This window comes from Scatophagus argus, chromosome 13 (assembly GCF_020382885.2).
Source record: "Scatophagus argus isolate fScaArg1 chromosome 13, fScaArg1.pri, whole genome shotgun sequence".
NCBI classification, from domain to species: Eukaryota; Metazoa; Chordata; class Actinopteri; family Scatophagidae; genus Scatophagus; species Scatophagus argus.
The window spans coordinates 11,187,133-11,200,323 of NC_058505.1; the positions used below are offsets into that span (position 1 = coordinate 11,187,133).

General features: G+C 42.7%; 1 protein-coding gene across 5 annotated transcripts in view; it reads right to left on the minus strand.

The window, feature by feature from the left end:
- Window positions 1-13,191, minus strand: part of per2 (period circadian clock 2) — a 28,828-nt gene that overhangs the window by 2,013 nt on the left and 13,624 nt on the right. Inside the window, exons 3-23 of one of the 5 annotated variants that reach the window (XM_046407917.1) lie at window positions 12,833-12,925; window positions 11,521-11,675; window positions 10,820-10,941; window positions 10,512-10,713; window positions 9,927-9,978; window positions 9,329-9,471; window positions 9,033-9,111; window positions 8,801-8,907; window positions 8,540-8,693; window positions 8,273-8,387; window positions 7,718-7,864; window positions 7,305-7,395; window positions 7,045-7,222; window positions 6,484-6,608; window positions 6,185-6,388; window positions 5,768-6,025; window positions 4,390-5,288; window positions 3,839-3,955; window positions 2,760-2,982; window positions 1,837-2,044; window positions 293-443 (exon numbers count right to left, since the gene is read on the minus strand). In XM_046407917.1, coding sequence (XP_046263873.1) covers window positions 293-443; window positions 1,837-2,044; window positions 2,760-2,982; window positions 3,839-3,955; window positions 4,390-5,288; window positions 5,768-6,025; window positions 6,185-6,388; window positions 6,484-6,608; window positions 7,045-7,222; window positions 7,305-7,395; window positions 7,718-7,864; window positions 8,273-8,387; window positions 8,540-8,693; window positions 8,801-8,907; window positions 9,033-9,111; window positions 9,329-9,471; window positions 9,927-9,978; window positions 10,512-10,713; window positions 10,820-10,941; window positions 11,521-11,675; window positions 12,833-12,925 — 3,823 coding nt within the window. Of the gene's footprint in view, window positions 1-292; window positions 444-1,836; window positions 2,045-2,759; window positions 2,983-3,838; window positions 3,956-4,389; window positions 5,289-5,767; window positions 6,026-6,184; window positions 6,389-6,483; window positions 6,609-7,044; window positions 7,226-7,304; window positions 7,396-7,717; window positions 7,865-8,272; window positions 8,388-8,539; window positions 8,694-8,800; window positions 8,908-9,032; window positions 9,112-9,328; window positions 9,472-9,926; window positions 9,979-10,511; window positions 10,714-10,819; window positions 10,942-11,520; window positions 11,676-12,832; window positions 12,926-13,191 lie in introns of all 5 variants that reach the window. The other 4 variants (XM_046407918.1, XM_046407916.1, XM_046407920.1 and 1 more) reach the window with 4 other exon arrangements.

Here is a 13,191-nt window from a genome sequence, read left to right on the forward strand (position 1 = left end):
CAGACAGATTCAAACAAGAAGGTGAGAGGTGCAGTAGAAAGATATGTGCCTCTGAGCAACAACGAGAAAGACGGAAGCAGTTTGATTTAACCTAATATTAACAGCTTTAAAGAGAAATGTTCACTGCAAAAGTCAGATAAGCCAAGAGTATAAAACCATTTTAGGTAAAACCTTGACTTCCAACAACACAAATAAAACAAAGTGCAGTAAAAGGAACATTTTCACATTTTTTCCCTGTTGTCCATATTATATTTGAAAGCCAAGCTAAAATTAATTGAAAATATTATTCTACCTTCACGTCTAATACTTTGGGCAGACCTCCCTTCTTCATCCAGGGGTGGACCTCAATCAGCTCTTTCTTCTGCTCCTCTGAGAAGCGTGGCTGGCTCTTCTGCAGCAGCTTCAGCTTCTCTCTGTCCTCCCTGAGCACACTCTGGATGTCACTGTGGATACAGCAAACACACAAACACAGCCACAATCAATACTCCACCCCACAGTAATATCTGACAAGCCTTTATGGGGGATGGGTTTGCTCGAAGTTCACTAACAGTGAAAACAGCCAGCTTTGATTTCTGCAACTGTCTTAGTGATCAGCTGGTGTGACCTGGGATGCCCTAGTTGCTCACCTAGTAGAGCATGCGCCCCATGAGTTCTCAGCAGCGGCCTTCATGCAATTCCAACTCCTCACCTTTTTCCTGCATGTCATCCTGTCTCTCTCTGTCCCGCATTTCCTGTCCTATCCAAATATAGGCTATAAGCCACCCAAAAAATCTTACAAAAAGTCTGTAGACTACATTGCTGATAACCATCTGTGGCCATCAGTTCAGTCTCATTTACTGTCGGGCACCTACTGAGTGCCATCTAGTGCTCCAAAACTGTTACTGCAAACAGCTCCAGCGTAAGACATGCACACCCATTTCTCTTCTGAGAGGCTGACCACAGACAGAAAATAATTTGTGCTGTCGCTCATACAGAAATAAGGCAATGAAACTGCAAGGAAGGAATAATACAAAACATACTGTACAACCATTAACCCACTACAGATGTTCACACAGGACAGCAGTTGTTGTGCGGAAGTTTAAGAGAATCCTTTATTGATCCCCTAGAGCTAATAAGTGCGAATAATTTAAAGGGAATAATCAATTAAATGTGATCATAATGCACATCACATTTTAAAAAAAGAAATCAAGACTTCCAGTGATGCTGATTGAAGACAGCAAAACAGCACAAAACTGAGCGCAAATGGCGTAACAGTACTATCATCACATTTCTGCAGCCCACAGGTTTTCCCAGTGAGTCCAGCCAAAAGGCAGAAAACACTTTGATAATACTCAGTTACAGTAAGAGGGGCTGAGGATGAGATGCATGTAAGGAAAGTGTTGCAGGATTTCACTGGTCCTGCAGCACTCCTCTCCATTATTTGTGTCTGTTTTATCTGCTAGATTTTAATAACTGAATGATTCTGCCAGAAACACGAGAGGAAAGAAAAAAGTCTGATTAAGTTTCTCTTCACAGTTTTTCAACAGTTTGTCAGGATCTGCCATCGGTGCTTTATCTATTCTACATTACACCAGGCTCACATATTTTTAATCCAAATCATCTTAAAAATAAGCAATTTTGACATGTTTCTGATATTTTCTGCCTCCTGGCCACACACATATCCTCCATCGTTTACATACAGAAAACCTGTCTATTAATAGGCAGTTTGCCTAGATGCATGCTCACCCTGAACCTTCCATTATAAACAGAAGACTGATAAACTACCTACAGGGCCTACAGTCTACAGGGCCCACAATTCTACTCCTCACTTGACTATGCTCCTGTCCTCCTACTCACCGAGAGGGGAGCTGATAGGTCATCATGACCTTGTCATCTGTGTTGGCCGTGAACAGCCACAGCGGATCCTGCAGTACATACTTAATGAGGTGTTCGCTCTGCTCCATCTCCATCGGCCTGCCCTCGCTGCTGCTCAAGTGACTGTTGACCTTCTGGCTGTTCTGGGAAGAGTCCACGCTGCCAAAGTAATTGCTACTGTTGTTGCTTCCTGAGAACATCCAAAGAGTTCAGAATTAGACATCTCAAAGGTTTATTTTTATCTGTCTAAAAAAAAGGAGAATGCAGTCATTTGCAAATGATCTGTATTTATCAATAATGATTTTACCAAGTGTTCCCCAGCAAATGCAGTAACATCCGTTATACAGTTATGGGTTTCACAAAGGTGTGATCCTCACCATGTCTTTGCTTGTGAATGAGCTTTTTGAGAAAGGCCCTTTCATACCCAATCAAGTTACAAACTTCACCTTCAACATCAAATTACAAATAAGCATATATTTGCAAAAATAAATGAAGACAATGGGGTAAATCATTAAATATATTGTCTTTGTACTGTGTTCAACTGAGTATATGTGTATAAAAGGGTTTATGTTTTACACAGCGTCCAAAGGTTTTTGGGTTCGAGGTCCATAGGAACACTATCTCCGAGTATATTCTGGTAAGTTTCTGAACACGTGTGTGTACACATGTACTTCTATCTGTGAATCTTGATATGAGCTGTTTATTGATGACCAGTGACTACAAACATCAGCTACACTTATCACAAGGAGATGAATATTAAAGTTAAAGCTGACTGTGTTCAGTGATTGCATTTTCTACTTTCCTCACAGCTACTTGTATTCAGTTTTCCCTGCTCGTTTACCCTCAAAGGTGCATGAAATTCATCTCATCTCATCTCAGCGTTTTCGGAAGATGTTGAAACAGACCTGTTCCGCTGCCGGAGGCTCCACTGCCTGACGTCCTGCTCTTAGATGTCCCGCTGTTGGAAGTCCCGCTGGCTGAAGTTCCACAGCCATTGAACCCTGAGCCCATGGAACCCGAGGTGGCCGAGCCACTGCCTGAGCAGGAGTCCTCATGGAGAATAATGTCCAACATGTCGCTGGATGAAGAGTTGGCGTCGCTGTTGTTCCCGTCGCCACGCGAGCTTGCCTGCGAAGACAAAAACATCAAAGCGGTACCATTAAGAAGGAGCTTGACTTCATGACCATCAGAGTATAGTTTTTCCGCCATCTCTTGTATCTTAATAGCACAGGTTCAGTGTTATCGGCTGTGCTGTATCTTGCCTCTGCGCTTTTAGCCTCTACCACAGTGGGCATGGAAAATTTTAGCAGTGAGCGCTGAGAATTATCCACCTATACCATCTGATTACCCTGACTACATAATAAGGCCGAGCAGAGTGACAACCATGACAATGATCCTCATCCACCCGCAGCTGATTAAAAAAAGGGCAACTCAATAAAATGGAGCATGTATCATAATCTTTTGAGCTTACTTAAAATAATTTAAAAAAAAATCAAGATAAAGAAGAAGATAAAGGTAGTTGTTCCGGGTCACATTTCAGTTCAAAAAAACAATACAGAGAAAACATCTTTCCACTGTTTTATTTTAAAGCTAAAATTAGTTTCCATTACTACTCTGTAGTAGTAACTGTATGGTTTAAACTTCAGTATGATTCTTGCAGGCATAAATAAAAGCATGTATGTATCTGTGCATACATTCAGTACAGGTGTGAACAATGATAAGATTTCAGCCTAACTATTTTTAAGTAACCCAGAAAGTCACTTCTTCACATCAGACTATGTCTTTTTAAACTTTCCCACAGTGTAGTTAAAATCCATGTTACTCTCGGCATTATGTTTTACTGGATAGACAAGAACGCTGCAAGATTAATCATAAGTCAAGGAAAAGAAAGTACGAGAAACCGTTATAACAGTTATAACTGACAAATGGAATCGGGGAGGAATGGGATTGGAGAAGTGTGGAGGTTTTCTGATGATTTGCCTACCTCTTTGCTGCAAGCCCTCAGCCTAGAGAACACTTTATCCCAAGACAAACGCTCACAGACACAGGACGTGCCCTCGCAATACAAGGGTCCAGGTGGACCAAGGAGACTGAGAGATGGCTATAGGGTGTAAGGAATAATAACATCATGTGTTAACACCCTGGGCCACATTTCATCTTTGGAGTCAAGACTGACTTGACTTTACACATGGCATAGCAATACAATAGCAAAAAAAAAAAGGCTGCGCTTTAGCACAGTGAATAATGGGGAGGAATCACTGTGACGATGGCATGAAATCCTGAAAGGATGAGAGACATATGATTGAATGTCTCTGGGGAACGGGCCCCAGCCTACCTACGGGAATTCAAACAACCCACACTGTTGAGTGAGGCATTGGCATTTTTATCCTCACAATTCAAGAATGTTACTGGTGCAGAAAAGCAAGTATTGGTATTGGGAGGCTTACGGAAGGGAAAGAAAAAGTAAAAGAAAATTTAAAAAAGAGAGAAGTTTTTTTTTAATTTTTTTTTAAAAATGTTTGTTTCCTTGTTTACCTGCTTCAGCTCCCTCTCCTTGGCCTGGTTGCCACTTGTTCCTTTCTCCCTTTCAGCCATATTAGTCCCTTGTCCTCCAGAGGAGAGCACTGTGCTGTCTTGCCTGTCCACCGACAGCTCCAGCTCCAGCAGGTTGAGGGGTGAGCTGCAACGAGACTGGAACAGTGGCGGGGATGCCGAGTCGCGCCCTCCTCTAGACAGCGGTGTAGTGGAGCGAGACTGGCCCTCAACAGGACCCTTTGGGGTTTCCGACGTTGGGGGGAAGTAGAACGACGGTGTCAGGTAGCCTGCCTGAGGAACACAGTTGTTCTGGGTGTTGAACTGGTTCTGAACACTGAATGAAGCTGGAGCGGCGAAGTGGATCTGGCCTGGAAAGGCAGCCTGACCAAAAGGCTGTGTTTGGGTGAGGAAAGCACCAGTTTCTGCGGGGTACACTGGCTGTGGGGGTGGAAGCCCAGTGGCCATAGGAGGGTACACATAGTTGGGCAGCACAAGAGCCACGATAGGGGTGACCATGGGGGCGGTGTAGGGCGGAGGATGGATGGATGACGGGCAGGGAGGGCCCTGTGTGCCCTGGTTGTCCCTGCAGCCTTGTAGATTGGCATCACTGTGGGGAGCTGCAGAACCGGCACTGGGGTAAACCTGCAACGGATAGCCTGGAATCACGGAGGGGTAAGCCATGGGAAAAGTTGCCTGCGAGGTGTCAGAGGGAGACCAAGAGGTCGGATTAAGGCCATGGTTTAGACGAGGAGGACGCAGCTGTTGTTGTCTGCGATGGGACACTGTGCTGTCCGAGGACTCGATCTGCTTTGCTCGCTTTGATTTGGTCTTCTTATTCCGTGTGCCCCGCCGCGTGGTGGGCTCTGCGCTCGGCTTGCTGGATCGAGCAGCGGGTGGCGCTAGAGGTTAGAGAGGATAAAACAGAATTTTCTGAGTAATTTGTGAATTTGACAAAAGCCATTGTGGTTTAAATGTTAGCAGGTAGAGGTGCCAGTTGGGCAAAAACATAAGCTGTCAGAAGATCACAAACAGGATGTAAGCGAGCCAACAGTCTGGCCAATTTACCTCGATGTCTTTATTTTTTGAGTTAAATTCAATGTGGACACATGTGAAATGAAGCCAGTAATATTAAATGATGTTTACGACTGACAGTCTGGATAATAACTGCACCATTTGCTTTCATTTTCTGTGGTAATTGACTTTGGTTAACCTCTCGTTGTTCGGAAACCTGTATGATTCTTGATTTCAGCTCTAAATTGGTCTGTAAAATAATATCATTGAGGAAACAGACAAAGAAAAAAATAACAGCCAAGTTGTAATAAACTGTCCTCATAATTTAAAGGCTTTTGATGTGTGTCGGTGTGGTGGTCAGAGGTACCATCGGTGGTGATCTGTTCTCTCTGGCGTTCCAGGTAATGCGAACAGTTTGCTTTGAGTGCTGTGAGTCCACGAAGCTCCCTGAAGCGATACAGAAAGGCTTGCTCCTCCTTCTGTGTGTGGGCCGCCAAAACCTGCTTGGTCAAGCCCAGTTTCTTGTAGGACTCCCTCTCCTGACTGGGATTAGAAACAACAGAAGGAGGAGGTTCGGGCCGGGATTCTACCGTCTCTCCTGCTCCCGGGACATCTTCTATGATCTCTGCAAAAATCCCAACAGATGAAGCATTTCAACATAAGGTGGAATGAGGAGTTTTTAACTTAATTCAACTGTTCAGGATTAGCAATAACTACAACAAAAGAAGCAAAAACAACAGAGGAAATCAGATTGGAAGGAGATACTTTTTTCACTGCATTGTACCTGACTCTGGTTGAGGTTTCTTGTCCCCTACATGCACTATGGTGCTGCTGTAGCTACACTGGCTGGTTATGGAGACCACACTTTCTGGTTTGTTGGGTACAGGTAGGGGCAGCGAAGTGCCCACTACTGCTGAGGCTGCGTCGCTGGACTTTTTATCTCGAACGTCCAAAGTGGAGAGACCAGACTGATCCTTCAAGGCTGGTTCTGCAAAAGAGAAATGACAGCAAGAGATTTTAACAAGCGACCGGCATTGTAGTGCATTGTCCTTCAGTGATACGAACTTAAGCAGTGAAACACACCTTCAGATGCTTGCATGCTGATTGACCCTTTCTGTTTGCCATCATCTGAGTTAGAGGATGTGGTGTTAGATGAAGATTGGCACTTCCTCTTCATGGTGATGGGAACATTACAGCTCTCCAAATACCTACAGGAAACAACACAGTGGTTGTTATTATTATTATTATTTGGAAGAAACCTGACAAAACAAGTGGTGAAGCATTTTTAGGGAGGATTTTTATATTAAGAAGAAAATCAAATATTTTGGTTTACTTACTCATAAAACACAGAATATGATCACGTCTACTTTTGACATTACTGAAGTGGGCAGCTCATATAAGTCAAATTCATTTTGCCAGAACCTCCAAGAGACATGTGTTCATTAGATTTTGAGAAAAACATTGGCACTGGAAATCTCTTGAGAAATCTTGAGTCAAAAATTTTCTTCTGGTCATTTGATGGAAGCTTTGTTTTTGTAGATTTCAGTTGGTTAGCCTATAAAATTTAAGTGTTCAAGGCTGGGTCCTACATGGGTTATCAGAGACCACTATTCGTCAAAACCGTGCCTGTATTTATCTCTATACCTGACAACACTGTCCAGACAGCTGATCTGCTGGTAGGAGTAGACGGTCTGATCATCGAAGGTTATCTCCTCCTGCAAAGAGGACCTACTATCCTCCATAATGGCTCCAGTCTCCCTCAAGTTGAGAGGAGCTGCTGAGTCTTTGGGCCGCACCACCACGGAGCTCTTATGTGCAGGCTCTACTGGAGGGAGGCCAAGAGTTAGACGCGCCTTGTCAACTATTTACACGTACATGTAAAGGTAGCTACCGGTCACACTTACTGCCATTGCTTCTCTTGATGTCAGCTTTGGTTGTGTGCTGCTCCTGGCTCTTCTGAAGATGAATATCCTTACAGATTTCCTGAAAAGTTCGCTGAGGAACAGAGACACAAAACTCAAGAGTTATCAAAACATCTGGTAAAGAAATTTAGACTCCAATGTCTGTTGGACTGAATTTGAAATATGTTTGTAGCACATTTCATTAAGACTTTTATATAAAAAAACAGCAATATAAAATAAATTGAACTAAATTCAACTTAGTTGCATTGATTTTGATAAACATTAATCATTTTAACTCTAATGATGAGTTGTCTTGCTGTTCAATATAAGAACAATTAAGCTAAAGTTGGAACAGCTGTCATCCTGTACAAGCAGGACCACACTGCGCTAAACTTTAAGTATTTCCGTTTACTTACAGGCCTGGCTTTGCCGCTCACTTCCTCCTCTGCTGGTTGCATTTTGCTCCTGCTGCCATTGTCAAGGCTCTCGCTAGAGGAGGTCATGCTCAAAAGGTGGTCTCTGCTCAGACTACCGTAGCCACTGGACCCACTGTTATGAACCGGCTGATCACAGATATAGAGAGGAAATAGACAGATTAAGAAGAAAAGTTAAAAAGGCAAAGGGGATGCAGCTCTGCTTAAAATATTCCAAGCATTACTCTACTTTTTCTTGTTAGATCTTTATCTTCTTTTGTTTCCTTAAGGTCTTGAAGTTGTTCTCACAGTTTCCACCCTGTTGTGTTCTTTTATTGAATTTCTTTATTTCATTTGGTGTTTTTTTTAGATGTAAGATGTTGCTCTAATCCCACAGATGGATATTAGGTATAGTTATATATAAGCGTTTGCATCTACTCTTTGAATAACCAAACTGCTACTAGATTCTGTGATTTATCATGACTTAAATAAACTAACCGTCCTTCTGGAATTAATAATATGTTTCTTTGATTTCTGTCCCATCTTATCCTCTCTCACCTGTAACAGGAGCCGATGGATCTGCTCGGTTAACTCTTGGATATCAGAGTCCATGGTCTTCATATCAGGGACAGTGGAGGCCGGAGCCACAAAAACGTCTTCGTTCACAGGGCCCCTGTTCACAAAAAACACACCAGCGCATCAGCACATGGCTGATAAATGTCTTTCCCTGATTTACTTTGTACTTCATATCTAAAAAAGAGTGGCTCAGTGGTAGCCAGTATGAAAGGCTGTTTATTGATTTTGATACTGCAAGGCAGCACTCACATGCGCACTTTGTGCCTCCCGATAACAAAGGAGACCTTGCGGCTCCATGGGTTGACGAAACTGGACCAGCTGGTGTCAAGAATGATGTATTCTCCATTTCGTGCACAGAAACGGACGGATGAGTGGTCAAATGGTTGCCCTGCATATTGAAGAACTGTAGAGAAAGCCAAAATAATATAGTCAGATAATCATGATGGTCATGATGGAAACAGATTTCCTGTGCAGACAATAGAAAGTCTGTCTTTAATTCTGCAGACTCACTCTTTCTGTGAATGGCCAGCATGATCGGTCGGTCATTGGGATGTAGGTGCAGAAGGACTGGTGTGCCGATCAGATCCTGGGGGAGGTACCCGAGGAGAGGAACTGCTCTGTTGCACACAAAACAGGTGACAAAACGCTCTGTTTATTCCATTATCCTCCAATAGCAGAGTTGTTTGCGTGCAAATACTCAGAACTTATGGCTCAGAAGTAAAAACATGCAGCCACGTCTTACCTCTCATCCACATCCTGAAACACACAACTCGGAGTGTGTGTGGTGGTGAAGATGCGTTTGTCCGTCGGAATTCTGGGAGCTTTAAGGAAGAGCGAGTGTTTTAATTGATAAAGTCTATGCCTTTCAGATACAATTGATGGGGTGTCAGCAGGACTTAAAAAATGTGAAATTTTTAATGCAAATGTTGCCACTGAAATTAAATTGTTTATCAATAATACCTGTCATATACATCAAAGTAACAGTATTTTTTTTCCAAGCCCCACCGAATATGACAACTTTTGGAAATGTGTTCTTACCATCATACCCGGAGTGAACTCTCTCAGCCAGCAGGAGGCAGCAGAACTGGTCTTCAGCATGGACAGTGTCTTGGACCCTCATCAGGTAGGGTGTCATGCGGAACGGATAGTACTGCAGATCACTTTCACACTCCTTACCACCACTGGAAATGATTTAAAGAAAAAGCTAAAGTCAACCAAATCAGATAAAGGTTGTCTGTTAATTGTAAGTTTATGCATTTAATCTCACGTTAGTTAACACAAGGGGGCAGTGTTTCATTGTTTTCCATTAATAACAGTCAGTTACCGAGTAAAAGTAGAAAGGCTCTGTGTGCTTTTAGATTTCTGTTCTTTTGAGTCTAAGACCTAAAGTGTGATCACTTGCAAAGTGCACAAGGTGAGTGCTAAGATCAAAAAGAGAATTAAAAGTTTGGCTTATGGAAAGGTGTCTGCCCATATGTATAACACTGATCTGGAAAAAGCATCTCATTACAGTTTACAAGCACATGATGGCACAAACTAATTGCAAAACATCTAGAGTGGAAAGCAAGTATGAATAAAAACTGCAAACAGCTACGAGCAGCAGATGGTCCCACGCGGTGTTTGAACCAACACCCACCTGATACGACAGAAGAAAGACTTCTCCTGCATGCAGTCAGACGGGGATGACTCTGAAACGGGGGAAAAAGAAATGCTTTTATTCAAAGGCAACGTGATCCGGCCTAAAGCTAGTCAGGGTCTGGCCTCCTGCAGGTGATCGAACTGGGATTAACTGAATGAAAAAACATAATCTAGGAGCGCAGCGCTGCCCCTAAATGTAATGAATTTTAACAGTCAAGTCGACTTTTATTGTGATGCATAAGCCAAAATATTTCCAGGTACATGTAGGAGAAATTTGCTTTAGCGTCTACAATGACTCAGTCTATTCTACCCAGCTTAGATGAAAGGGGCAGTTTTATGAATGACTGACTTCAGGTCAGCTTGAACTTAATGCAGCAGCCTGTGAATCAATGACTTGTTGCCTGGCAATTTTGCTTTTCAGGGATCTCATTCACAGTCTTTCATTTCTCCCTTACATTTTCTTATGTATGCAAAGCACTTTGAAGATTACTTCAGACAGTGTGAACGATATCAGTCATCGTTCCTTAACAACTACACCAATCATGAGTATGACTGTAATACTGTGCCTGTAGACTCCTTGTACCTGCTCCGGTGCACATGCTCCAGGAGGGCAGGCGGTATGGCGTCGTGAAGCTGTAGAACACACTAACATCCTGCGGTGTCAGGAACTCCACAAACTTGGTGTTCTTGAACACATCTCTTTTGCAGTTGAGGATGGAGGCAGCCTGATCAGAAATGTAGACAATCCGTCCTGTGTTGAGAGACACCACTACTGCAAAAATGTCCTGTTGAAGAGACAATCACGCAAAATTATTAAGGTTTACGCACTGCCAGTACATGCAGGTAAAAACACTGAACTATTTCTATCATTTCAAAGGCATCTCAACTCACGTTGTTTTTGAGGGTGTATTCAGAAGTGATGCTGTCTATCTCCTCTATCGTGTAAGAGGATACATCCAGGCCTGAAGGCTGACTGTCGTTGATCATCAGCATCTGGTAATACTCCTCATTGGCTGCAAAACACACATTGGTTTTCTTAAAGTGTGGTCACAACATAATATACAATACAAAATAGATGGTCTGTGGAAATTGATTTAGGAAAAAAAAGTACAATTATGAACCTGGGAAAAGAGTCCAACAAAAAGATGATCTGTTCATAATGAAGTCATATTTTAGTGATGAAAAATGTCTTGGCGCTACACTCACACGCTAACATACTGTGACAAACTATTGTGCTGTTGAACCTCTACCCACCCGTTTCCATTTGCAAACATTTAGACAGGGTACAATTAAGCCTCCACAGACCATTGCCCATAGAACTGCCTACAAAATGTTCCCCTCTGCACAAAGCTATGTCTTCATTTCAGTTTTAGATCTCATTTAGCTACCTTGTTTCCTGAATTCCAAAGAATAGGCTTTTTCACATCAGCTATGTTTAGTGTGCGAAGAGAATTATGAAAGCACAAACAGCTTAAACAAAAACAATATCTCATCTTAACTTCTAAACTATGATAAAAAAAACCAAGGAAAGCTTGATTGACACGGGACAGAAGTGGAGAGAAGATGGACAGAATGAAGAGGAAGCTCTTTACCTTCCACTTGTTTGACACAGCGCAACGCGTACTTGAGTGTGTTCAGCGTGGTGGACTTGTTATGGTGTCTTTTCTCAGCAGGCAGGTGAAGCTTTAGCTCTTTCAGAGTTTTAATCACCTCCTTCTGGGTCTTAGCTTTGGCGGACTCTTGGCTGCTGCAAGTTGCACACACATGCACAGAAGCAAGTCAGATTTTGTAACAAATAAAATTGTTCCTCAAAATAGATTACATAAAAAAAACTTGTTACGTAAATCATTAGCCCTGAATAGAAAAGCAAACGCAACATTTTTTGCTCCCATTTTTCATGAGTTGAGATTAAAGATCTAAGACTTATTCTGTCCACACAGAAGATTTGTTTCTCTCACAAATTTGTTTAAATCTGTGTTAGTGAGTACCTGTCTTTTGCCAAGGTAAACCATCCACCTGACAGGATGCTGTTTGAACAACATGCTCATTGCACAGGTTTGACTTGGTCTGGCCACAATAAAGACCACTGCAAAATGATGGTTTTAATAACCAATACATTTCCACAGACGTCACAATTTCTGCAAGAGTGTGCACCATCATCCAGCCTAACAACCGCAGACCACGTCAAACCAGCCCAGCACCTCCCCATCTGGCTTCTTCAACTGCATGATCATCTGAGACCAGCCATCCAGACAGCTGAGGCAACAGCTGGTTCGCACAACCAAAGAAGTTCTGCACAAACTGTAAGAAACCATCTGCATCCTTGTTGTCCTCACTGGGGTCTTGACCTGACTGCAGTTCATCACTGTAACGGCCAAATACTGGGCAATAGTGGGCAATGGGCAAATACTCATGTTTGATGGCGTCTGACACTTTGGAGAAGTGTTCTCTTCACAGATAACTCTCAGTTTTTACTTTACCAACAGATGGCAGACAGTCATGCCGATGTGTGGGTGGGCACACCAGTTTGCTAAAGTCAACAGACAGAGTGCCTCATGGTGGTGGTGGTGGGTTATGCTATGGGCAGGCATGAGCTATGGACAACAAACACGGGTGCCTTTTATTTATGACAGTTTGAATGCACGGTGATATCATGATGAGATACTGAGGCATATTGTCATGCCATTCAGCCACTACCATGACGTCATGTTGCAGCATGATAATGTATGGACTCATGTTTCAGGGATCTGTACAAAATTCCTGGAAGTTCTTTCATTTAAACTCATGAAAAATGGGAACAGAAACAAAAGGGTTGTGTTTTACATTTTTGTTTAGTAAGTAGTAATGGTGGCAAAGCAATAGTGAGTGTCCAAGGGGTGTTAAAGCGGCGGTTGGTGCACTAACCTGCAGCCGCTGGTTGATGGGTTGTCCTGCTCCGAGCTCAGCAGACTGAAGGCATTTGAGCTGCTGGGAGGAGACGGACTGTGGGAGTTTGAGCTGTGGAGGAGAGAACAACAACTGAACATTTTGCAAAAGAACAGAGCAAAAAATGACTTCTAATTACCTCAAGGAGAGGGAGAGACTGGCAACTGATTCTCATTCAGTCAAGATTGATTTTAACTCTTCGATCTATAAGTCAAAATTTAATAATGATAATACACAAACAAACTGTAGCCTGAGTAGGTGCCACAACTGCCCGACATTTTGGAGGAACAAATTTCACACATGGATTCATTCATTCACACAGCTGAGATAGCTGGGTT